Below are 26,833 nucleotides of genomic sequence, written 5' to 3' on the forward strand. Positions count from 1 at the left end.
AAGCAGAAATAATACCACACACCTACAACGATCTGATCTTTGGTAAAGCTAACAAAAAAGCAATGGAGAAAGAATGCCCTACTCATTCTAGGGCTAGGTTAACTGGCTAGCCATATGCAGAAGATTGAAACTGGACCCCATCTTCTCACTATATACAAAAATCAACTTGACAGGAGTTAAAGATGTAAATGTAAAATTTAAAACTATAAAACCCCCAAAAGAAAACCTAGGAAATGCCATTCTGTACATAGGCACTGGCAAAGATTTCATGATGAAAACTTCAAAAGCCACGGCAACCAAACAAAAAATTAACAAGTGGGACCTAATTCAACTAAAGAGCTCATGCGCAACAAAGGAAACTATCAAGAGTAAACAGACAACCTACAGAATGGGATTAAATATCTGCAAACTATGCATCCGACAAAAATCTAATATCCAGAATCTATAAGGAAGTTAAAGAAATTGAGAACAAAGCAAATAACCCCATTAAAAAAACAGGCAATGGACATTAACAGACATTTATCCAAAGAAGGCATACACATGGCCAGCAAGCATATGAAAAAATGCTCAACATCATAAATCATTAGAAAAATGCAAATAGAAACCACATGAGATATAATCTCATACCAGTCAGAAGGGCTGTTATTAAAAAGTCAAAAAATAACAGATGCTGGCATGGTTGCCAAGAAAAGGGAATTCTTATACACCACTGGTGGGATTGTAAATTAGTTCAGCTTCTGTGGAAAGCAGTTTGGAGAGTCCTCAAAGAACTTAAAACAGAACTATCATTTGACCCAGCAATCCCATTACTAGGTATATACCCAAAGGAAAATAAATCATTCTACCATAAAGACACATGCATGTGCATGTTCATCGGTACACTATTTGCAATAGCAAAGATGTGGAATCAACCTAAATGTTCATCAGTGGTGAACTGGATAATGAAAATGTTGTACATATATGCCTTAGAATACTACACAGCCATAAAATGAATGAAATCATGTTCTTTGTAGCACTGTGGATGAACTGGAGGTCAATACCCTAAGAGAATTAATGCAGGACTAGAAAACCAAATGCCACGTGTTCTTACTTATGAGTGGGAACTAAATATTGAGTACACATGGACACAAAGGGTCCAATAGACACAAGGACCTACTTGAGGGTGGAGGATGGGAAGAGGGTGAAGATTGAAAAACTACCTATTGGGTACTGTGCTCATTACCTGGGTGATGAAATAATCTGTACAACAAATTCCCATGACACACAATTTACCCATGTAACAAACCTACTTGTGTACCCTCTGGACCTAAAATACAAGTTGGAAAGAAAAAAAAAAAAAAAAAAGGAAGTAACAGTCTTGTCTGAGTTCTATTCTCCTGAGTTCAGAGGCCAAACTGACATTGTAAAAAGCACCAAGCTGGGAATTGAGAATCTCTGAATTCTCCCACTAGCCATGTCAGCATGAGCATGTTTAAGAATGTTGTGGGAAGAAACTGAGTGGCTGAATGTTCAATCCCAACTCCCCTTGTTATTTTCAGTTTTAGCAGAGCATGTGTTCCCTATGAGAAGAAAGCTCCTGGTAGAAGGAAAATCCTTTTTTCTGAACATCAAGAGGGTATTACAAGAACCTACCCATTTGCCTGAAAGCTGAGCCCTGTCCCTGTACCTGCTATGGCTTTCTCTCCGGCAGTGAGGGCTTTGTCTGACTGCAGGATGGATTCCTCTATAACCACCTGTGACTGCAGGAAGCTCTGGAGGACCTCGTTTGCCTGAAGAATCAAGAAGGAGCGAAGACCTGTCAGGCAGCAGAAATCTTGCCTTGTGATAAGGAAATTATCGTTCAACAAAGCCACAAATCTAACCTTGTAAACCTCACATTATTCTTAAGATTCCACAGCGGTTTCTTTCTTTCCACAGCCACAACAAAACGTCCAAGCTCTTTGTTGAGACATGAAAACCCTGTGCAGCAGCCTCCCTCATGCCTGTCCAGCCTCTTTTCCCAGGGATGCTGCTCACCACCCACCTCAGGGTGCAGACAACCAGATTTCTATGCAGTTCTACAAACCCACATCCTCCATAGTTTGCATTATTTGCTTTCTTTTTTCTTCTGCCTGAAAGCCTGTCTACCCTTTTCAAATTAGGATAACATCTATTGATACTTTACCTAATAGCTCTTACCTCGCTGGAAGCTTTTCTAGTCTAATTATTAATTAATTAATTAATTAATTAATTAACTTTTGATCACTGTTAAGAATGTTGATAATAGTTCACTAAAAGTAAACAATGTATTCAAATTTAATTTAAAAAGTTAAAACCTTAAAAAGACGGAACAGGTAACTATTTGGTCTATTTACAGGAGTAGCGGTGAATATAACGGAAAATTAAACAGTTGAGAAACTTTTTTTTCTTTTCTGAGACAGTCTCACTCTGTCACCCAAGCATAAGCTCAGTAGTACTGACTTCAACCTTGAACTCCCGGGCTGAGTGCTGCTGCCTCAGCCTCCTGTGTAGCTGGGACTGCAGATGTGTACTAATTTTATTTTTTATTTTTGTAGAGATGGAAGTCTTGTGATGTTGCTCAGGATAGTTGCAATCTCCTGGTCTTAAGCAATCCTCCTGCCTTGGCCTCCCAAAGCGTTGGGATTACAGGTGTGAGCCACTGTACCTGGCCTGAGAAACTTTAAGAATTTGAAACTTTAAGGGAGTAACATGGTTGTCCAAAATGGGAAATTAACAATCATGGAAAATACAACACTGCATAGACTTAACAGTCACACATGGGAAGGAAAAAAAGGCATAAATACCTCAGCCAACATGTGATTAGTGACTGAAATTTGGGTGGGTGGGGCACAACACAGAAGGAAGGACCTAGGCATTTTTTGATTGTTATTTTCCTTGTTTCCTTCTTTCAAAAAAAAAAAAAAATCAGATTAATGGGTGTGTTAGGCCATTCTTGCATTACTGCAAATACCTGAGACTGGGCAATTTATTTTTTTTCTTATTGTGTGATTGTAGCTTATTCATTTTCATTATGATATAGTATGCCATTATGTGAATACACTAGTTTACTTGTTCTATTGTTGATGGACATTAGGGTAAAATTTCAGTTTGGTGCTATTGTGAATGGTGCTGTTGTGACCATTTCTGTCCCAGTCTTTTAAGTGAATGTATATATCTAGGAATGGATTTGCTGGGTCATTCAGTATTTGTTTTTCAACTTTAGCAATTGAAACCAAACAGTTTTCCAAATTGATGTTCTGATTTATACCTCATTAGCAATGTGTGAGAATTCCAGTTGCTTCATATTCTTGTCAACACTTGGAATTTTGACTTTTTAAATATTAAACAGTCACCTTCTTTTTCATTTGACTTTGAAACTCAGATAAGTGAAATTACCTGACCTGTACTAGGCTTGGTTCTGAGAATGCAAAAGACCTTGCAGTTCAGAATTTAGCCCTTTTTCCTCTTTAACTGGTAGGGACTTATGAAGTAAAAAATCATACTCAGATTTGATATACGTATCTTTCCAAGGAGAATTACAAGTAGCTATTTATTTTCATCTGATCTGTATTTAAAATAGTTTTTTGGACACTACTGTTGTAGGGTGAGTGAGCAATAATGATTTAGGTTTAGAGTTAGGATCTACATTTAATTTTTTTTTTTTTATTTAACTTTTATTTTAAGTTCAGGGGCAATTTATAAAGCAAAGAAGTTTAATGGGCTCATAGTTTTGCAGGCTTTACAGGAAACATGGCTTCTCGTAAGGCTTCAGGAAGCTTTTACTCCCGGTGGAAGGTGAAGCAGGAGCTTGCATGTCACATGACAAAAGCAGGAGCAAGAGAGAGGGAGAGACAGAGTGGTTGGGGGAGGTGCCACACATTTTTAAATGACCAGACCTCCAGAGAACTCACTATCACGCAGACAGCAGCAAGCCATGTAGGATCTGCTCCCATGATCCAAACACCTCCCACGAGGCCTCACTTCCAGCATTGGGGATTACAATTCAATATGAGATTTGAGTGGGGACAAATAACCCAACTCAATCAATGGGGGTCACATGCAGGTTTGTTACATGACTATATTGCATGATAGTGAGGTTTGGGCTTCAGTCAAAACAGTCACCCAGATAGTGAACATAGTACCCCAAAGATAGTTTTTCAACCCTACTCCCCTCCCTGCCTCCTCTCTCTTGTATTCCCCAGTGTATATTGTTCCCATCTTTATGTACATGTGTATTCATTGTTTAGCTCCCACTTACAAGTGAGAACATACAGTATTTGGTTTTCTGTTCCTGCATTAATTCACTTAATATAATGGCCTCCAGATGCATCCATTTTTCTGCAAAGGACATGATTTCATTCTTTTTATGGCTGCATAGTGTCTCAAGGTGTATATGCACCGCATTGTTAAAATCCAATCCACTGTTGATGGGCATATAGGTTGATTCTGTGTCTTTGCTGTTGTGAATAGTGCTGTGATAACATATGAGTGCAGGTGTCTTTTTGGTAGAATGTTTTACTTTCCTCTGGGACTATACCCAGTAATGGGATTGCTGGGTTGAATAATAATAATAATTCTATTTTTAGTTCTTTAAGAAATCTCCAAACTGCTTCCCACAGGGGAATTTACAATTTACAATCCCACCAGCAGTGTATAAGCACTCCCTTTTCTCTACAACCTCACCAGTATCTGCTATTTTTTCCTTTTTTAATAATATAGGCTAATTTCTAATTTTGTTTTACAAGTTTTTTGAAGTTGATTGATAAATAAAAATTATGTTTAAGAGGAACAGCACAATATTTTGATATATGTATACATTATGAAATGGTTACCATTATCAAGCTAATATATTTGCACCTCATGCAGTTATCTATTTTTGTATGTGTGTGGTGGGAACACAAGGAACCACTCTCTTAGCAAATTTCTAGTATGCAGTACATTGTTTTAACTATAGTCACCAGGCTATACACTAGGCATCCAGAACTTATTCATCTTATAACTGAATGTTTGTACCTACTGCCCACTATCTCCTCTTTCCTCCCACCCCTCTCCCCCTGGTAACCACCCATTCTACTGTGACTTTCACTAATTTTTTTTTTTTTTTTTTTTTTAGATGGAGTCTCGCTCTGTCGCCAGGCTGAAGTGCAGTGGTGCGATCTTGGTTCACTGCAACCTCTGCCTCCCGGGTTCAAGTGATTCTCCTGCCTCAGCCTCCTGAGTAGATGGGACTACAGGCATGCACCACCACGCCAGGCCAATTTTTTTATTTTTAGTAGAGACAGGGTTTCACCATGTTGGCCTGGATGGACTTAATCTCCTGACCTTGTGATCCACCTGCCTCAGTCTCCCAAAGTGCTGGGATTAGAGGCCTGAGCCACTGTGCCCAGCCAACTTTCACTCTTTTTAAATAATTTCACATGAAGGTGCGTTATGCAGTATTTGTCTTTCTAAGAATGGCTGATTTCACTAAGCATAATGTCCTCCAGGTTCATTCATGTTGTCGCCAGTGGTAAGATTTCTTTCTTTTTAAGGCTGAATAATACCTTATTTTATATATCTATATTTACATATAGATATGCATATATATCACATTTTCTCACTTGCTCATTTGTGGATGGACACAGGTTGTTTTCATGTCTTGGCTATCGTGAATTATGCTGCAATGAACATGGGAGTGAAAATATCTCTTTGAGATAGTGACTTTAGTTCCTTCGGAAGTACAACCAGAAGTCCACCAATAGCTGTTAAACTAATAAATTCAGTAAAGTTGGAGGATACAAAATTAACATACAAATTCAGCTGCATTTCTATGCACTAAGAACAAACTATATGAAAAAATAAGAAAACAATCACATTTATAATAGCATCAAAATAATAAAATGCTTAGGAATAAATGTAACCAAAGAGGTGAAAGATCTGTACACTGAAAATCATAAAATGCTGAAGAAATTAACTGAAGATGACATAAAGTAAATGGAGAGATATTCCATGTACATTGATTGGAAAAATTAATATTGTTAAAATGTTCATACTATCTAAAAAATCTACAGATTTACACAATATCTATCAAAATTCCAATGCTGTTTTTTTCACAGCAGTAAGAAAACCAATTATAAAATTCACATGGAACCATAAAAGACCCCAAATAGCCAAAGCAAAAAAACCAGAGCCAAAGGCATCATACTATCTGACTTCAAAATCAACTACAAAGGTATCAAGTAGCACAATGCTGGCATAAAAACAGACATCTAACTCCATGGAACAGAATAGAGAGTCAGGAAACAAACCCACATGTTTACAGGCAAAGACTTTAAAAAAACATGTGCCAAGAGTACACCAAGAGAAAAAGGTAGTATCTTTAATAAATGGTGGAATGGTGGTAGGAAAACGGAACCCTTGTACTACACACAAATGTCAACTAAAAATTCGTTAAAGATTTAAACATAAGATCAGAGACTGTAAAACTCTTAAGAGAAAACCTGGGAAATACTCCTAGACACTGGTCTTGGCAATGATATTTTTGAATTTCACACCAATAGCACAGGCAACGAGTGCTAAAAGAAACTAGCGGGACTACATCAAACTAAGTTACCACTCAATAGAAAAAAGAAAGGAAAAAAGAAAAAACATACAGAATAGAACATATTTGCAAACCATATATCTGATAAGTGCTTAATATCCAAAATATATACGGAGCTCATATAACTCAATAGCAACACAACAAAATGAAATACAACAAAACTGATTTTTTAAAAATGAGCAAAAGACCTGAACAGACATCCCTCAAAAGAAGACATTTAAATGACCATCAAGTATGTGAAAGCATGTTCTGCATCACTAAACTTCAGAGAAATGCAAATGAAAACCATAATGAGATATCACCTCACACAGAATGATGATTACCAAAAAGTCAAAAGATAACAAGCGTTGGCAAGGATGTAGAGAAAAGGGAACGCTTAGACACCATTGGAAGGAACATGAATTACTATAGTCATCATAGAACACAGGACAGTTTCCTCAAAAAGAAAAATCATGAGTTTCCAATGGCTTTTAAGTACATAGATCAGCCCATCAGCTCCACCACTTGCTGACTGTGTCATCTTAGGAACTTTATTAGCCTCTTCGTGCGTTAACATTTCTCAATTGCCTATGCGGAAGATAGTAGTAACTAATTTACATTATTCTGAGAATGAAATTGATAATCCAACAAAATCACCTAAAACAATATCTGATACACAAAATGAATGCTCAATGTCTATGAACCTTTCTGTTGATCATCACCATCATCATCATCACTATCAATGTATGCCAGTATGATAAGCATAAACACTCCATATCCAATTGAGTATTAATTTGTCCATCTTGTGTAAGACCATAAACTTCTGAAAACAAAGCTTTTCCTTTCATAGTGTATTTTCTGTATTTAGCACAAAAACTATCACATTATTTGATAAATAAAAGAAATGGTTTGTTTCACCTGGACTTCTGATTCTAAATCCTCTTTGGGAAAAAAATAGTTCTATTTTAGTAAGAGTAGCTAAATAATTGTGGATTTTAAGATTTAAAACATCAAGGTATTGCCGTGCTTCACTTTTTGTCCATAAATGGTGTTCTGTTCTTAGATTTTCAGAAGGGGCAACAAGGACCCTCTGACTATCCTCTGTCATCCATTCCCTTCTCCCCTTATTCCTCACCTTAATTCCTTTTCTGGGCACTAGTGTATAGTCCTGTTCAATCTTCTTTTTTGCTTCTAAGTAGATATTGTGCCCTCCAGGAACAAAGAAAGTTCCTCTTGAAATACTTTCCATCAAGAGCTCTGAAAGCTGCTTAAGCTCAGCCTGGCAATATTTGGCAGATGCCTCTTCATTCTGCAGCACAAAGTCTTCCTTCTTTTTCTCCATGGTGTCCTGCCAGAAAAGTGTAGGGGAAAAAACAGTAGAAAGAAGCTGTTAGAAGGGAAGGTCCAACTGTGATCCTCTTGGAAGAAGTAGTCTGATGGCCTCAGAGCGGACTGAGATATGGTGTAGACCAAGAGTCAGAAGACTTGTTTTAATTCCAGTTTGAATCAGTTCTCTGCATGGCCTGTGGAAAGTTCATGAACTCTATCTTTCCTTCAGCAAAAGATGATCAATGGTGATCTAACTATGAAAAATAAGCAAGGGACAATTCAGTTGTGGCAGTAGTAGTGTCCTTAGAGAGCATGGATTGCTATGGATAAAATGTGTACATAGAAAATCAACCCTTCTGGTATAATCACATCCCAGTAATGACTTGATTGTACTCTGAACAGAGCTTGGAACTCTTTTGAAATTCTTCCAAAAGGGATCTTAACATGTGAAGATATGGGAACATTATTATTTTTTGCTTACACTTGTAAGCTATGATTGCATCTGGGTTTTCTCAATATGTACTAAGAGATTTCTGTCACTTGTGGACTGGTAATAGACAGACTGAAAGAAGGTTATTCAATAACAGTGCCCACGGCAGATTTAAGATATCTCCCAGGATTTCCCCTCCGAAGTTTCCACACTCTCCATAGTCCCTGGGCTTATTAATACGAAGGAGTGTACTCCAGTGTTTAAGTAACATTATATGATATCTGTTGACTTTTAGAAATGGAGAGTATTCAAGTAGTACTGAGTATACTCAAGAAAGTATGTAAGAATTACCATATCACATGAGCTCTTTGAAAGCAGAGCTTTTTTTGTTTACCTTGAGGCAGAAGAGAAAGCCAGAGAGATTAGAAACAAGAGAAACATTTGATGCATCATTGCTGACTTGAAGATGGAGAGAGGTTCCCCTGAGCATACAGGTAAGAAGTAAGCTCAATCAACACCTTGTTTTCAGCTTGTGATACACTGAGGGGAGCACACAGATGCCCTAAAAAGAACTTCTGACTTACAGAGCTGTGAGCTTATGCATTTTTTCACACTCAGAGTCAGGCAAGTGCTTCTTTATTTTACCTTTTTAGAAAATAAAAAAACGAAAATTGTATATGCATAATGCTTACATCATGTTATTTTGAAATGTAACATGAAATGTAACATAATCTGTACAAGTTAAGAATTCTGTTTAACTTGTATAGATTATGAAATTACTAAAGCTAAGTAACATATATATTAGCTCCAATATTTGTCATTCTAAATACTACTCTCTTAGTAATTTTCAAGAATGCAATACATTGTTATTAACTGTAGTTAGTATGTTGTATAAATGTGTTGTTAAATGGGCTACAATCATAATTTCTTATATATGATAGAAAATTAATAAATTTCCCGTATTTTAGAAAAATCAAAAACTGTAGCCCATTAAATTCAGTCACATAAAATAATCCAAGCTCCCTTTACCATGAGAAAGAGATGAACCATGGCATTAAAAAGGTGGGCTATAAGTATCATTCCAGAAAGGCAGGAATCAAGAAAAAAAAAATACGAAGATTACCACAAGCTTCTTCTGAAATTCCTGGTTTTTATCCTTGAAGGAGTGCTCCATGAAGACTGCAATGGCTTCCCTCTCACAGGCCGTGTGCACGTCCAGCAGGTCCTGGAGCGTGTCTGTGGGGAATTTCACTTGCTGGGCCATCCGCTGGCTGTAGTGGTCAGCTGCCCTCTGCACGGCCGCTGAGTTCTCACGCTGGGCCAGAGCTTCCATTGCATTCTCCAGACAAGGAACCACTCCACTGTTGATGGCATCCAGGTAGGTCTCCACCAGCATCCCCAGCCCTGAATGATTTAGAAAATTTAGGGAATAGATAGAAAGTTTTCACTCATTGTTTTACAAGTGGTATGTATCATCATTCTAAAAATCACAAAAAATTCCATTTAACATGAATTTTCCCTCCTTCTCCTTCTTTTAATTCTACTATTACTACTACTACTACTTTTTATGAAGCCACTTTCTTACAATAACGTCCCTGTTGTTCCTATTTATTCTTTCTATTTTGTTCTCCAACTCATCACATTACAAAGTTAATTACTAATCACAAACAATATGGAGCAAGGGTTTCTTGAAAAAGAATACTTTTCTGCTTAAGTAAAAATTTAAAAACATTTATTCAGCAAAGTAAATTACATCATTTGTGGATCATGATTCTGAATGTAAACGCAGGTGCCTTTATAAAAACACTTAAGAGAGTGCCAGAACATTAAACCCTGTGAGAAGCTCTTTTCTGTACAGAGCACTAAAAGACTGCACAGGTAACATGTTCATGAAGCCAGCTTTGTTTATAAGATTATGCTGAATTTTGTATCTCAAAATCTCATTAGGCTTGCAGAAACTCATGACATGCTACTTACTTTCTGTTTTGTGTAAATTCACAACACATCTTTTATACCCTCACTGAGAAAAACATCCTTCACTTATCCCACACCTATAACACAGATGTTATCTCCTTACCAGCTGTTCCTGCTTATAAGGTTAGTTTACTAGTTTTTGAGATACGGTAGGCCTCAATAAACACCCATATAGGGAAATAGACTCACGGTTTCCAGTGACAAGGATTCCCTCCCTCAGGGTCTTGGTCTTTGCATGGGTGAGGATATAAGAACAGAAGTTTTCTGATTGCACCTGAAAATTACTATCCAGTTGGTCTTCGGGTACTTCTTCAACATGGAGTAAGAGATTTTTGTCATTTGTTGGCCGGTCAAAGACAAAGCACTTCCGTTTTGGAAAGAAATGCCTGATCCACTCCCTGGGCTTGTTAGAATTTTGGATTTGGGGATTCTTGCCTGCAGAATTAGTGAAAAAAGTGACTACTGAAGAACAGCTTTTAAGCGAGCCTGAAGATTTTCATTTCCAAAGTTCCTTGCATCAACCACTACAGTCTCTCATGTCTGTGAATCTATGCAACAAAACCTCTCATGCAACCAAACTTATGCTAATCTACTTGAGTTATGAAAAGTCAATTTCTGCACAAAGCAGAGTCAGAAAGTTACTTCTGGAAAGGAAGGGAAGGCCTCCACCTCAAGTGAAGGAATTTATGGTTGGTTTCCTCAGCCACTGTATGATGTCTGGTAGACTGATGATTTTTTAAATGTTTGCTGAATTATGATTAACTAAAATATGATAAGAAGTACTTTCTTTAAAAATTGTATATATTTAAGGTGTTATAACATGAAGTTTCGATGTGCATGTACATAGTGAAATTACTACTAAGTAAGCAAATTATATATCCATTACCTTCTATACTTTTCATCCCTTTTTTTTGTGGTAAGAGTACCTAAAATCTAATCTCTGTAAATTTTAAATGTAAAATACAATATCGTTAAGGATAGTTCTCCTGCAGTGTATTAGATCCCTAGACTTTCCCACCCTATATAACTTCAAGTTTGTACCCTTCACCCACATGTCCTCATTTCCTTCCTCACCGTGCCCTGGTAACCACTGTTCTACTCTCTGTTTCTATGTATTTGATGTTTTAAAATAGAATCCATATAGAAAAGAGGTCCTGTCGTATTTTTCTTCCTGTTTCTGGCTAATATTACATAGCATCATGGACTTCCTCAATCTTACTGTCCCCATGTCAGAAATGAAATGTAGGGCTTAAAAATAAAGTAATGCTAGAAACAAGGACAAGATGCGGCTGGGGAAAATGTCGGAAAGAGACAGAAAATACTCAGGTCAGATTATATTAGGTCTAACATTGTCTTGCAGAGGGATTCTGTGGCATGTATCAGTTATTCAAAACAAATATTTGTTGAAAGGATGAACAAATGAACAAACATGCATATTGATTGTAGGTGCCAGCAGGTATCCACTCTGCTAAATATAATCTGTTTAACAAACGTATAATAGATTGACAACATATTATATGAGACTGTAGAATGAAGTAGATGATGTTATGAAAACAGTAAAATAAAAGGTTTGACAGTCCTATTGGAAGCACATGTCAGTGTATTTTTTTTTTAATTTCCTGAATCATTAACTGTATGAATCTCCTTTTTCTCTAAAGGATATAACTATCCAGGCTAATAAAATAGACCGAGTCAAATATATTTCCAAAATTTGATCATTTGCCTTCTTGTGATTCTGCGTTTACGAGCTTCCAAACTTATTAGGTAATTTTCTCCAAATAGAATAGGAGGAGAACTTGAAGTTAATAAGTAACACAAATATATGAGTCTTAGGATGTGACAATATTAATTGTAATCCTTAATATATTTTTCACAGTACTTATTGGTCTAAAATCATTTGATAGAACTTTGAGTTTTAAATTTCCTCAATGAATTTGAACCTCAGCCTCTGGGAAATTTCAAGTAAAAATAACCACAAAAATCATAATCACTTGTCAATCACCAACCACCACGAGCAAGGGCCTCAGTCAGGTCCAATATAAAAATTTGTGTCAGGTGTTGAAGAGCAGGTCCTAGTTGAGCCCACCCACTACTGAACCTTCTCCCATCTAGGCTATGCTCTGATACCTGGAATCAGCTTCAAGGCATTCTCCAGGTATTCATCTTCTGTGATGGGGTGTCCATCTAAATTCAGCTCCAGCGTAAAATCCCGAACAGTCCAAATAAAGTCTGGAAAGAAACTCACAAACTCGCTGGAGTCCTCAACTTCATCAGGCTTGGGGCAGGATTTTGCCCTGATTAGCTCTGTTAGTTCAGTCACATAGCTGGGATCTCAGCTAAGGAAGGAGTAGCACCCTATACCATCGTTTCCACATCTCACTTAGAAACAAGCTTTATACACGTTCCCTTTTGCACTGTGTCTTTTCTTACTCAACCAGGACAACTGAGTCACAGCAAAGAAGACACAGTATCAGTTTCCATTCCCCTAAACTCCATAAAACCTGCTCTTCACTTCCCGGAAGGATACTGCAGCTGCTCCAGGGCCTGGTGGTTGATGGTGTTCATGCTGTTGTAGATAAAGCTGCTGCTTAGAAGCACAGCTAGGGCAAAGATCCAAGAGTCATTCTTAGGGTCACTCTAGTGTTAAAGAAATAGAAAAAAGGAAGCCACAGTTTAGATACATCTCAAGGTCAACTATTTGTATCCACGTAACCAAAACTTAAGTCATTCCAGTTTTCCCAAAATGCTGTGTCTAAAGGAAACACAAATGTAAGCTTTATATGCTTGTCAGCATGATTTGGTGAAATTAAATAAATCAGCTATAGAAAAAGCAGCATAAGCATCTCTATTTTCCGTAAAAATGTTGTTAATGTATAATACCCAATCACATGATAAGTAAATATACTTCTTCCTTTATGCTTTATCAGTTGTGTAAGGAGAACATCTTGGTTTGAAGTCTCCTGAACGATGCTCTCCACTTTTTGTATGCAATAAATTTAAATTTTTCCAAACTTGATCTGATATTATTTGTGATACTTGAAAGCACATTACTGTTAGGACTTAAGAGTCTCCTTTTAATTTATTCACTTATTAATTCATTCATTTGGTTGTCCATTCACTATTTCAGCTGTAGTATATATAATGGAATAGTAAGGCATGTAATATGAATTTTGAAGATCATGTTAAAGTCAAACTGTATTTTTGCCATTTATATTGATCTTCTCAGGGCATCACTTTCTTTACATATTAAAAGTAGCAATTGACATGGTCAATGTGTAAAATATTTGATGCAGTGCCTAAAGCATAGTAAGTATGAAGTCATTAGTGAACAATAATCCTTCGGCAGATTTTCTCAATCATGGCTATATTAGTAATGCAAATGTTAATCAATCAAATTCACCAAAAATTGTTCAGCTATGTACAAAATGCAGATGCTGCCTTTGGTTTTGTGGATGCAAAGTTCCATAATCACAAGAAGATGACTTTCAGGAGTGGCAGATAGCATTGTCAACATAAAAGTGCAACCAAGATGATAATTTCTGCCGGGAGTGGAACCAAAGTCATAATGTAAAAAACAAAACAAACAAAAATCTAAAAAATGGGAGGTGAGAAGGAAGGAAAATAAAGAGAAACAAATGCTCTGTGAGTTCGAGCAAGAAGTTACTGTGTCTAACTAGAATAAGATGACAGTAGGTTGAAAAGAGCTGGACGTTAAGGAGTACATAAAATGAGGACTTGTGGAAATGAAAGAATTAAAAAGGTGAAAGACTCAACAGAATCCAAGTCAAAAATTTTAGGGTATGATCATATAATGGTATTACAGTTATTTAATTCAACTGAATGAGTGAATAGGTATGTGGAGAAGACAAGGCTAGAAATACTATTCAGGGCAAGACATGAAGGTCCCTTAAATAGAATTAAATGCTGACCAAATCCACAAATTCCAAGACCAACAAGTAATTTTGCTTCCATCAAGCATGTATATATTTGTATGTTTTGGTTCCTTGAACAGTCATACTTTTGCAAATAAAAAAGTTTATGCACATTACAATCTATTTCAAATCAATATTTCATCTTTGTTGTACACTGAAATGATGATTGATAACTTTAGAACTGTATCCTTAAATTCACTGTTTCTAAATGAGACCCCACACACATTTGTAATTTTTGCAGTATGAAAGCGAAAACACACTAATTCTATTTTCTTTTTTTTTGAGATGGAGTCTTGCTCTGTTGCCCAGACTGCAGTGCAATGGTGCAATCACTGCAACCTCCATCTCCCAGGTTCAAGTGATTCTTCCACCTCAGCCTCCGAAGTAGATGGGATCACAGGCACCTGCCATCATGCCCGGCTAATTTTTGTATTTTCAGTAGAGATGGGATTTCACCATGTTAGCCAGGCTGGTCTTGGACTCTTGACCTCAGGTGATCCACCCACCTTGGCCTCCCAGAGTGCTGGAATTACAGGTGTGAGCCACTGCTCCTGGCCTCTATTTTCTTTTTCTTTTTTTTTTTTTTTTAACTTTTAATTTAAGTTCAGGCTTACCCCCAAACTTAATAAAATAAAATAAATAAGTCAAAATATTTTATTTTAAGTTCAGTGGTGCCCCTGAACTTAATGAAATACCATGAAACTTAATAAAAGTTTAAAAAAGGAAAATTGAGAAAATGTCCCTGTCTGACAGCTTTGAAGAGAGTACCGGTTCTCCCAGCACAGAGTTTGAGCTCTGAGAATGGACAGACTGCCTCCTCAAGTGGGTTCTTGACCCCCGAGTAGCCTAACTGGGAAAGACCTCCCAGTAGGGGCTGACTGACACCTCATACAGCTGGGTGCCCCTCTGAGACAAAGCTTCCAGAGGAAGGATCAGGCAGCAACATTTGTCATTCTGCAATATTTGCTGTTCTGCAGCCTCCCCTGGTGATACCCAGGCAAACAAGGTCTGGAGTGGACCTCCAGCAAATTCCAACAGACCTGCAGTGGAAGGTCCTGACTGTTAGAAGGAAAACTAACAAACAGAAAGAATATGCACACCAAAACCCCATCTGTACATCACCATCATCAAAGACCAAAGGTAGATAAAACCACAAAGAAGGGGAGAAACCAGAGCAGAAAAACTGAAAATTCTAAAAATCAGAGCACCTCTTCTCCAAAGGAACACGGCTCCTCGTCAGCAATGGAACAAAGTTGGATGGAGAATGACTTTGATGAGTTGAGAGAAGAAGGTTTCAGATGAATGGTAATAAAAAACTTCTCCGAGCTAAAGGAGATGTTCAAACCCATCACAAAGGAGCTAAAAACCTTGAAAAAAGATTAGACAAAAGGCTAATGAGAATAAATCGTGTAGAGATGACTTTAAATGACCTGATGGAGCTGAAAACCATGGCATGAGAACTATGTGATGCATGCACAAGCTTCAGTAGCTGATTCGATCAAGTGGAAGAAAGGGTATCACTGATTGAAGATCTCATGAATGAAATGAAGCGAGAAGAGAAACTTAGAGAAAAGAAGAGTAAAAAGAAATGAACAGATCCTCCAAGAAATATGGGACTATGTGAAAAGACCAAATCTATGTCTGATTGGTGTACCTGAAAGTGATGGGGAGAATGGAACCAAGTTGGAAAACACTCTTCAGGATATTATTCAGGAGAACTTCCCCAACCTAGCAAGGAAGGCCAACATTCAAATTCAGGAAATACAGAGAACGCCACAAACATACTCCTTGAGAAGAGCAACTCCACGACACATAATGGTCAGATTCAGCAAAGTTGAAACGAAGGAAAAATGTTAAGGGCAGCCAGAGAGAAAGGTCAGGTTACCCACAAAGAAGTCCATCAGTGGATCTCTCAGCAGAAACTCTACAAGCCAGAAGAGAGTGGGGACCAATATTCAATATTCTTAAAGAAAAGAATTTTCAACCCAGAGTTTCATCTCCAGCCAAACTAAGTTTCATAAGTGAAGGAGAAATAAAATCCTTTACAGACAAGCAAATGCTGAGAGATTTTGCCACCATCAGGCCTGCCTTACAAGAACTCCTGAAGGAAGCACTAAACATGGAAAGGAACAACTGGTACCAGCCACTGCAAAAACATGCCAAATTGTAAAGACCATTGATGCTAACATGAAACCGCATCAACTGACAAGCAAAATAACCAACTAACATCATAATGTCGGATCAAATTCACACATAACAATATTAACCTTAAATGTAAATGGCCTAAATGCTCCAATTAAAAGACATAGAATGGCATATTAGATAAAGAGATAAGACCCATCAGTGTGCTGTATTCAAGAGACCCATCTCATATGCACAGACACGCATAGGCTCAAGATAAAGGGATGGAGGAAGATCTACCAAGCAAATGGAAAACAAAAAACAGCAGGGGTTGCAATCCTAGTCTCTGATAAAACAGACTTTAAACCAACAAAGATCAAAAGAGACAAAGAAGGCCATTACATAAAGGTAAAGGGATCAATTCAACAAGAAGAGCTAACTATACTAAATACATATGCACCCAATACAGGAGCACCTAGATTCATAAAGCAAATCCTCAGAGACCTACAAAGAGACTTAGACTCCTACACAATAATAATGGGAGACTTTAAGACCCCACTGTCAACATTAGACAGATCAATGAGACAGAAAGTTAACAAGGATATCCAGGAATTGAACTCAGCTCTGCACCAAGGCGACCTAATAGACATCTACAGAACTCTCCACCCCAAATCAACAGAATATACATTCTTCTCAGCACCACATTGCACTTATTCCAAAATTGACCACATAATTGGAAGTAAAGTTCTACTCAGCAAATGTAAAAGAACAGAAATTGTAACAAACTGTCTCTCTGACCACAGTGCAATCATACTAGAACTCAGGATTAAGAAACTCACTCGAAACCGCTCAACTACCTGGAAACTGAACAACTGGTTCCTGAATGACTACTAGGTACATAATGAAATGAAGGCAGAAATAAAGATGTTCTTTGAAACCAATGAGGACAATGACACAACAGAGCACAATCTCTGGGACACATTTAAAGCAGTGTGTAGAGGGAAATTTGTTGTACTAAATGACCACAAGAGAAAGCAGGAAAGATCTAAAATTGACACCCTAACATCACAATTAAAAGAACTAAGGAAGCAAGAGCAAACACATTCAAAAGCAAGCAGAAGGCAAGAAATAACTAAGATCAGAGCAGAACTGAAGGAGGTAGAGACACAAAAAAACCCTCCAAAAAATCAATGAATCCAGAAGCTGGTTTTTGGAAAAGATCAACAAAATCGGTAGACCTCTAGCAAGACTCATAAAGAAGAAAAGAGAGAAGAATCAAATAGATGCAATAAAAAATGATAAAGGGGATATCACTACCAATCCCACAGAAATACAACCAACCATCAGAGAACACTATAAACACTTCTATGCAAATAAACTAGAAAATCTAGAAGAAATGGATAAATTCCTGGACACATACACCCTCCCAAGACTAAACCAAGAAGAAGTTGAATCTCTGAATAGACCAATAACAGGCTCTGAAATTAAGGCAATAATTAATAGCCTACCAACCAAAAACAGTTCAGGACCAGATGAATTCACAGCAGAATTCTACCAGAGGTAGAAACAGGAGCTGGTATCATTCCTTCTGAAACTATTCCAATCAATAGAAAAAGAGGGAATCCTCCCTAACTCATTTTATGAGGCCAGCATCATCCTGATACCAAAGCCTGGCAGAGACAGAATAAAAAAAGAGAATTTTAGACCAATATCCCTGATGTACATTGATGCAGAAATCCTCAATAAAATACTGGCAAACTGACTCCAGTAGCACATCAAAAAGCGTTATCAACCACAATCAAATTGGCTTCATCCCTGGGGTGCAAGACTGGTTCAACATATACAAATCAATAAATGTAATCCATCATGTAAACAGAACCAAAGACAAAAACCACATGATTATTTCAACAGATTCAGAAAAGGCCTTTAACAAAATTCAACAGCCCTTCATGCTAAAAACTCTCAGTAAACTATGTATTGATGGAATGTATCTCAACATAATAAGAACTATTTATGACAAACCCACAGCCAATATCATACTGAATGGGCAAAAACTGGAAGCATTCCCTTTGAAAATCAGCACAAGACAGGGATGCCATCTCTTACAACTCCTGTTCAACATAGTGTTGGAAGTTCTGGTCAGGGCAATCAGGAAGGAGAAAAATAAAGGGTGTTCAATTAGGAAAAGATGAAGTCAAATTTTCCCTGTTTGCAGATGACATGATTGTATATTTAGAAAACTCCATCATCTCAGCCCAAAATCTCCTTAAGCTGATAAGCGACTTCAGCAAAGTCTCAGGATACAAAATCAATCTGCAAAAATCACAAGCATTCCTATACACCAGTAACAGACAAACCAGAGAGCCAAATCATGAGTGAACTCCCATTCACAATTGCTTCAAAGAGAATAAAATACCTAGGAATCCAACTTACAAGGCATGTGAAGGACCTCTTCAAGGAGAACTACAAACCACTGCTCAATGAAATAAAAGAGGACAAAAACAAATGGAAGAACATTCCATGCTCATGGATAGGAGGAATCAATATCATGAAAATGACCCTACCGTCCAAGGTAATTTATAGATTCAATGCCATCCCCATCAGGCTACCAATGACTTTCTTCACAGAATTGGAAAAAAATACTTTAAAGTTAATATGGAACCAAAAAAAGAGCCCACATTGCCAAGACAATCCTAAGCAAAAAGAACAAAGCTGGAGGCATCATGCTACCTGACTTCAAACTATACTGCAACACTACAGTAACCAAAACAGCATGGTACTGGTACCAAAACAGATATATAGACCAATGGAACAGAACAGAGCCCTCAGAAATAACACCAGATGTCTACAACCATCTGATATTCGACAAACCTGACAAAAACAGGAAATGGGGACAGGATTCCCTATTTAATAAACGGTGCTGGGAAACTGGCTAGCCGTATGTAGAAAGCTGAAACTGGATCCCTTCCTTACACGTTATATAAAAATTAATTCAAGATGGATTAAAGACTTAAATGGTAGACCTAAAACTATAAAAACCCTAGAAGAAAACCTAGGCAATACCATTCAGAACATAGGTATGGGCAAGGACTTCATGACTAAAACACCAAAAGCAATGGCAACAAAAGCCAAAATAGACAAATGAGATCTAATTAAACTAAAAAGCTTCGCACAGCAAAAGAAACTACCATCGGAGTGAACAGGCAACCTACAGAATGGGAGAAAATTTGTGAAATCGACCCATCTGACATTGGGCTAATATCCAGAACCTACAAAGAACTTAAATAAATTTACAAGAAAAAAATCAAACAACTTCATCAAAAAGTGTTCAAAGGATATGAACAGACACTTCTCAAAAGAAGACATTTATGCAGCCAACAGACACATGAAAAAATGTTCACCATCACTGGCCATCAGAGAAATGCAAATCGAAACCACAATGAGATACCATCTCACACCAGTTAGAATGGTGATCATTAAAAAGTCAGGAAACAACAGGTGCTGGAGAGGATGTGGAGAAATAGGAACACTTTTACACCGTTGGTGGGAATATAAACTAGTTCAACCATTGTGGAAGACAGTGTGGTGGTTCCTCAAGGATCTAGAACTAGAAGTACCATTTGACCCAGCCATCCCATTACTGGGTATGTACCCAAAGGATTATAAATCATGCTGCTGTAAAGACACATGCACACGTATGTTCATTGTGGCACTATTCACAATAGCAAAGACTTGGAACCAACCCAAATGTCCATTAATGATAGACTGCATTAAGAAAATGTGGCACATATACACCATGGAATACTATGCGGCCATAAAAAAGGATGAGTTCATGTCCTTTTCAGGGACATGGATGAAGCTGGAAACCATCATTCTCAGCCAACTATTGCAAGGACAGAAAACCAAACACTGCATATTCTCGCTCATAGGAGGGAATTGAACAATGAGAACACTTGGACACAGGGTGGGGAACATCACACACTGGGGCCTGTCATGGGATGGGGGGAGGGGGGATTGATAGCATTAGGAGTTATACCTAATGTAAATGACAAGTTAATGGGTGCAGCACACCAACATGGCACATGTATACATATGTAACAAACCTACACGTTGTGCACATGTACCCTAGAACTTAAGGTATAATAAAAAAATGAAAAAAATATAACTTAACTTCCTCATCTGTGAAGATTTTAAAATGAGATTAATTTTCACTTAGGGAGGAAGCAAAGGGAAGAACACAGATTTCACAGATGGGATGCCTGGCTGAAATTCCAGCTTGACCATTGGTAACTGTGTGACCATGGGCTAGTTACTCGACCTCTCTCTACTTGGTGTCCTCATATGACAAGTAGGGATAATAATAGTACATGTTTTATAGGGTCATTGTATGATTAAACATGTTATTATTTATAGAGTGCTTAGAATAGTGCCTGACACATAGTGCTATATGTATTTAGTAAATAAATAAAATTAGAAATTGAGGGGATAAAAAAGAATTAATTTGATCACAATAAAGGCTTCTTTCTTTCCTTTCCAAATGCTTAAAAACAACACTTAAAAAATTTATTTTGAAAAAAATAGAATTAGTTTGTTTTGGCTTTCATACTGCAAAACAGGGGTTTGTTACATAGGTAAACTTGTGTCATGGGGGTTTGTTGCATATATTATTTTATCACCCAGGTGTTTAGCCAAGTACCTATTAGCTATTTTTCCTGATCTTTTCCCTCCTCCCATTGTCCACCTTCTGATAGGCTCCAATGTGTGTTGTTTCCCTCTATGTGTCCATGTGTTCTCATCATTTAGCTCCCACTTGTAAGTGAGAACATGTATTTGGTTTTCTGTTCCTGCATCTATTTGCTAAGGGTAATGGCCTCTGGCTCCATCCATACCCTGCAAATGATCTTGTTCTTCTTTTATGGTTGCATAGTATTCCATAGTGTATATGTACCACATTTTCTTTATCTAGTCTATCATTTACGGGACTTTAGGTTGATGCCATGTCTTTGTTATTGCACCATAACGAACATTCACGTGCATGTGTCTTTATAATAGAGCAATTTATAGTCCTTTGGGTATATATCCAGTAATGGCATTGCTGGGTCAAATGGTAGTTCTGTCTTTAGGTCTTTGAGGAGTTGCCACACTGTCTCCAACAATGGTTTAACTAATTTACACTCCCACCAACAATGGATAAGTGTTTCTATTTCTCCACAACCTAGCCAGGATCTGTTATTTTTTGACTTTTTGATACTAGCCATTCTGACTGGTGTGATCATGATAGTATTGTGGTTTTGATTTGCATTTCTCTAATGGTCAGTGATATTAAGCTTTTTTTTTCATATGATTGTTGGCTGCATGTATGTCTTCTTTTGAAAAGTGTCTGTTTATGTCCTTTGCCCACTTTTTATTTTTATTTTTGTGAATTTAAGTTCCTTAAAGATGCTGGATATTAGACCTTTGTCAGAAGCAGAGTTTGCAAACATTTTCTCCCATTCTTTAGGTTGTCTGTATACTCGGTTGATGGTTTCTTTTGCCGTGCAGAAGCTCTTTAGTTTAGTTAGTTCCCATTTGTCAATTTTTGCTTTTGTTACAATTGCTTTTTTGGCATCTTCATCGTGACATCTTTGCCCATGCCTATGTCCTGAATGATATGGTCAAGATGGTTTTCCAAGGTTTTTATAGTTTTGGGTCGTATATTTAAGTCTTTAATCCATCTTGAGTTAACTTTTGTATATGGTCAAAGGAAGGGGTCCAATTTCAATCTTCTGCATATGGCTAACCTGTTATCCCAGCACTATTTATTGAATAGGGAATCCTTTCCCCATTGCTTGTTTTTTTGTTTTTTTGGTTTTTTTTTCCAGGTTTGTCAAAAATCAGATAGTTGTAGGTGTGCAGTCTTAAATTCTGGGTTATCTGTTCTGTTCCATTGGTCTATGTGTCTGTTTTGGTACCAGTTCCATGTATTTTGGTTACTGTAGCCCTGTAGTATAGTTGGATGTCGGGTAGCATGATGCCTCCAGCTTTGTTCTTTTTGCTTAGAATTGCCTTGGCTATTTTTTGCCTGAGTTCTTTTTCGGTTCCATATGAATTTTTTAAAAACAGGTTTTTTAAAAAAATTTTATTTTGTTTTTAATTTTTTTATTATTATACTTTAAGTTCTAGGGTACATGTGCATAATGTGCAGGTTTGTTACATATGTATACTTGTGCCATGTTGGTATGCTGCACCCATCAACTCATCAGCACCCATCAACTCGTCATTTACATCAGGTATAACTCTCAATGCAATCCCTCCCCCCCACCCCATAATAGGCCCCCGGTGTGTGATGTTCCCCTTCCCGAGTCCAAGTGATCTCATTGTTCAGTTCCCACCTATGAGTGAGAACATGCGGTGTTTGGTTTTCTGTTCTAGCGATAGTTTGCTGAGAATGATGGTTTCCAGCTACATCCATGTCCCTACAAAGGACACAAACACATCCTTTTTTATGGCTGCATAGTATTCCATGGTGTATATGTGCCACATTTTCTTAGTCCAGTCTGTCACTGATGGACATTTGGGTTGATTCCAAGTCTTTGCTATTGTGAATAGTGCCGCAATAAACATACGTGTGCATGTGTCTTTATAGCAGCATGATTTATAATCCTTTGGGTATATACCCAGTAATGGGATGGCTGGGTCAAATGGTACTTCTAGTTCTAGATCCTTGAGGAATCGCCATACTGTTTTCCATAGTGGTTGAACTGGTTTACAATCGCATCAACAGTGTAAAAGTGTTCCTATTTCTCCACATCCTCTCCAGTACCTGTTGTTTCCTGACTTTTTAATGATTGCCATTCTAACTGGTGTGAGATGGTATCTCATTGTGGTTTTGAAATCCATTTCGTCTCAGAAAAACAGTTCTTTTCTAATTCTGTGAATAATCTCAATGGTAGTTTAATAGGAATAGCATTGAATCTATAAATTGCTTTTGGGCAGTATGGTCATTTTAACAATATTGATTCTTTCTCTCCATGAGAAAGGAATGTTTTTCCTTTTATTTGTGTCATCTCTGATTTCTTGGAGCAGTGGTTTGTAGTTCTCCTTGGAAAGATCTTTTGCCTCCCTAGTTAGCTGTATTCCTAAGTAGAAATTATGAATGGCAGTTTGTTCCTGATTTGGCTTTCAGCTTGACTGTGGTTGGTGTATAGGAATGTTAGTTATTTTTGCATATTGATTTTGTATCCTGAGACTTTGCTGAAGTTGTTTATCAGCTTAAGAAGCTTTTGGGCTGGGACTATGGGGTTTTCTAGACATAAAATCATGTCGTTGGCAAACAGGGATAGTTTGACTTTCTCTTTTCCTATTTGGATGCCCTTTATTTCTTTCTCTTGCCTGATTGTCCTGGCCAAGGCTTCCAATACTATGTTGAACAGGAGTGGTGAAAGAGGGCATCCTTGTCTTGTGCTGGTTTTCAATAGGAATGCTTCCAGCTTTTGCCCATTTAGTATGATGTTGACTGTGGGTTTGTCACATATGGCTCTTATCATTTTGAGCTATGTTCCTTCAATACCTAGTTTATTGAGAGTTTTTACCATGAATGGACTTTGAATTTTATTGAAAGCATTTTCTGTATCTATTGAGATAATTGTGTAGTTTTTGTCTTTATTTCTGTTATGGGATGAATCACATTTATTGATTTGCATATCTTGATCCATTCTTGCATTCCAGGGATAAAGCCTACTTGGTCATGGTGGATAAGCTTTTTGATGGGTTGCTGGATTTAGTTTGCCTGTATTTTGTTGAGCATTTTTGCGTTGATGTTCATCAAGGATATCGGCCTGAAGTTTTCTTCTTTTGTTGTTGTATCTCTCCAGGTTTTGGTATCAGGATGATGCTGGCCCCATAGAATGAGTTAGGGAGGAGTGCCTCCTCCTCAATTCTTTGGAATATTTTCAGTAAGAATGCTACCAGCTTTTCTTTGTACATCTGGTAAATTCAGCTATGAATCCATCTGTTTCTGGGCTTTTTTTTTTTTTTTTTTTGGTAGGTAGGCTATTTATTAATGCCTCAATTTCAGAGTTCATCATTTGTCTGTTCAGGGATTCAATTTCTTCCTAGTTAAGTCTTGAGAGGGTGTATTTGTCAACAAATTTGTCTATTTTGTGTAGATTGTCTAATTTATGTGCATGGAAGTTTTCATAATATTGTATTTATGTGGGGTCAGTGGTAACATCCCTCTGTCGTTTCTGACTAATTCTATTTTCAGTTTATACTCAGACTAATATAAATATAGGAAAAGACAGCACCTAATACTATAAAGCAAAATTATCTAGAATTATCCAATTTGCAAATTTTTGTCTGGGGCTAGCTCATGCTCTTCTAGAAGTCAGTGATGCTTACATTGCCTGCCACTGTAAATTGGGCAAAAACTTTTATAAATGTTCCTGGTATAGCTGGTGCTTTTCTTTTCTTTTTCTTTTTTCTTTTCTTTTCTTTTCTTTTCTTTTTTTTTTTTTTTTTTTTTTTTTTTTTTGAGACGGAGTCTCATTCTGTCACTCAGGCTGGAGTGCAGTGACGTGATCTCAGTTCACTGCAACCTCCACCTCCCGGGTCCAAGCGATTCTCCTGCCTCAGCTTCCTGAATAGGTGGGATTACAGGCACCCGCCTCCACGCTGGGCTAATTTTTGCATTTTTAGTAGTGATAAGGTTTCACTATGTTGCCCAGGCTGGTCTCGAACTTCTGACCTCAGATGATCCACCCGCCTTGGCCTCCCCAAGTGCTAGGATTATAGGCGTGAGCCACCGCGCCAGGCTAGCTGGTGCTTTTCTATGCATTTAAAAATAGATTATTTCAGTGAAACTCTATTTTCCTGATTTCTACCTTCAAGCCTACGAACCCCACACACGTTAACTAGTAGCACCCATTAATCCCACCGGTTACAGCGTCTTCCAGGTAGCTTTCTCCTAAATTGTATCATTGGGTTAGGCCCTCACTTCCAGCATCTAAGCACTCTAAATGATCACAATGTTGTCTTCGCCACTAGGCTCTGAGCATTTACCTGGTTCACTGATTAGCATAGAGCTTTGAAATTCAGGATTCTGTATTTAGCACACAGCCCTAGACTTCTGCTATGCAGTAAGTATTTATTAAATTTTATAATTCATCCAACTGTTAAAAATAAGAAGATCTATCACTAATACTTCAAAATATTTGAGCTTACCCAGAAAGTAAGTTCCCAGAAATGAAATTTAGCTTTGTTTCCATAATCAGATTTGTGATTCAGGAATAGGCCAGAGAAGTTGGATTGATATTATGCATAAAAACATAAAAAGAGAATCAAAGGGTAAAGAAGATTTCTCTATGGCTCTGTCTTACCTTTTCCATATCACCCAGGCCCTCCGTGTCCAGAAGGACCAGGGTGTGGTTTGACTTAGAGGGGTGGGGCACACACCACATCCAGATGCCTTTGGTTTCAGACTTCACTGTGCAGCCCAGAGGGAAGCCTTCAAGGGAAGAGGAGAAACAACATATAGTGACAGCAGAATCCAGGCAGACAAGGCCTAAACCTGTTAAGTGAATAAGAATGTAAGTTTTCGGCAGGGGAAATGGGTTGCTTCCATTTCAGCAAAGAAATCAATCAAATCTTTATTTATATAAATGACTTTCTCAGAAGGTACTTGGGTCCCCATTCACTTCATATCTAACCATAGGCTCAAATAAGTTATATTACAGAATTAATGTAAACTCTATTAACCTGTTACTATGGTCTGAACATTAATCCCTCCAATCCCCCATTCATACGTTGGAACTTCAGTGAAGTCTGAAACCAAACCCCAAGGTGATGATATTAAGAAGTCAGAAGTGGGGTGGGTGCAATGGCTCACACCTGTAATCCCAACACTTTGGGAGTTTGAGGCAGATAAATCACGAGGTCAGGAGATAGAGACCATCCTGGCCAACATGGTGAAAGTTCGTCTCTACTAAAATACAGAAAATTAGCCGGGCATGGTGGTGTGCGCCTGTAGTGCCAGCTACTTGGGAGGCTGAGGCCAGGGAATCACTTGAACTCAGGAGGTGGAGAGATTACAGTGAGCCGAGATTGCGTCACTGCACTCCAGCCTGGCAACAGAGTGAGACTCTGTCTCAAAATAAAAAAGAAGTCAGAAGTGATTAAGTCATGAAAGGTCATGTCCTCAGTAATAAAGTTAATGCCCTTATAAAAGGCCTTGAGGGATGAGTTCATGTCCTTTGCAGGGACACGGATGAAGCTGGAAACCATCATTCTCAGCAAACTAACACAGGAACAGAAAACCAAACACCACATGTTCTCACTCATAAGTGGGGGTCAAACAATGGGAACACATGGACACAGGGAGGGGAACATCACACACCGGGGCCTGTTGGGGGTTGGGGGCTAGGGGAGGGATAGCATTAGAAGAAATGCCTAATGTAGATGACAGGTTGATGGGTGCAGCAAACCACCATGGCACGTGTATACCCATGTAAC

The 26,833-nt window shown here is 37.8% G+C and overlaps 1 protein-coding gene across 1 annotated transcript in view; it reads right to left on the reverse strand.

Annotated features, from left to right (window-relative positions):
* The window catches only part of GBP7 (guanylate binding protein 7), a 52,178-nt gene that overhangs the window by 13,116 nt on the left and 12,229 nt on the right, over positions 1 to 26,833 (reverse strand). The window contains exons 3-9 of the mRNA XM_050806469.1: positions 25,702 to 25,829; positions 12,820 to 12,929; positions 12,420 to 12,616; positions 10,482 to 10,727; positions 9,442 to 9,722; positions 7,695 to 7,907; positions 1,667 to 1,769 (exon numbers count right to left, since the gene is read on the reverse strand). Coding sequence (XP_050662426.1) covers positions 1,667 to 1,769; positions 7,695 to 7,907; positions 9,442 to 9,722; positions 10,482 to 10,727; positions 12,420 to 12,616; positions 12,820 to 12,929; positions 25,702 to 25,829 — 1,278 coding nt within the window. The remainder of the gene's footprint in view (positions 1 to 1,666; positions 1,770 to 7,694; positions 7,908 to 9,441; positions 9,723 to 10,481; positions 10,728 to 12,419; positions 12,617 to 12,819; positions 12,930 to 25,701; positions 25,830 to 26,833) is intronic.

The sequence above is a fragment of the Macaca thibetana genome, chromosome 1, assembly GCF_024542745.1.
Source record: "Macaca thibetana thibetana isolate TM-01 chromosome 1, ASM2454274v1, whole genome shotgun sequence".
NCBI classification, from domain to species: domain Eukaryota; kingdom Metazoa; phylum Chordata; class Mammalia; order Primates; family Cercopithecidae; genus Macaca; species Macaca thibetana.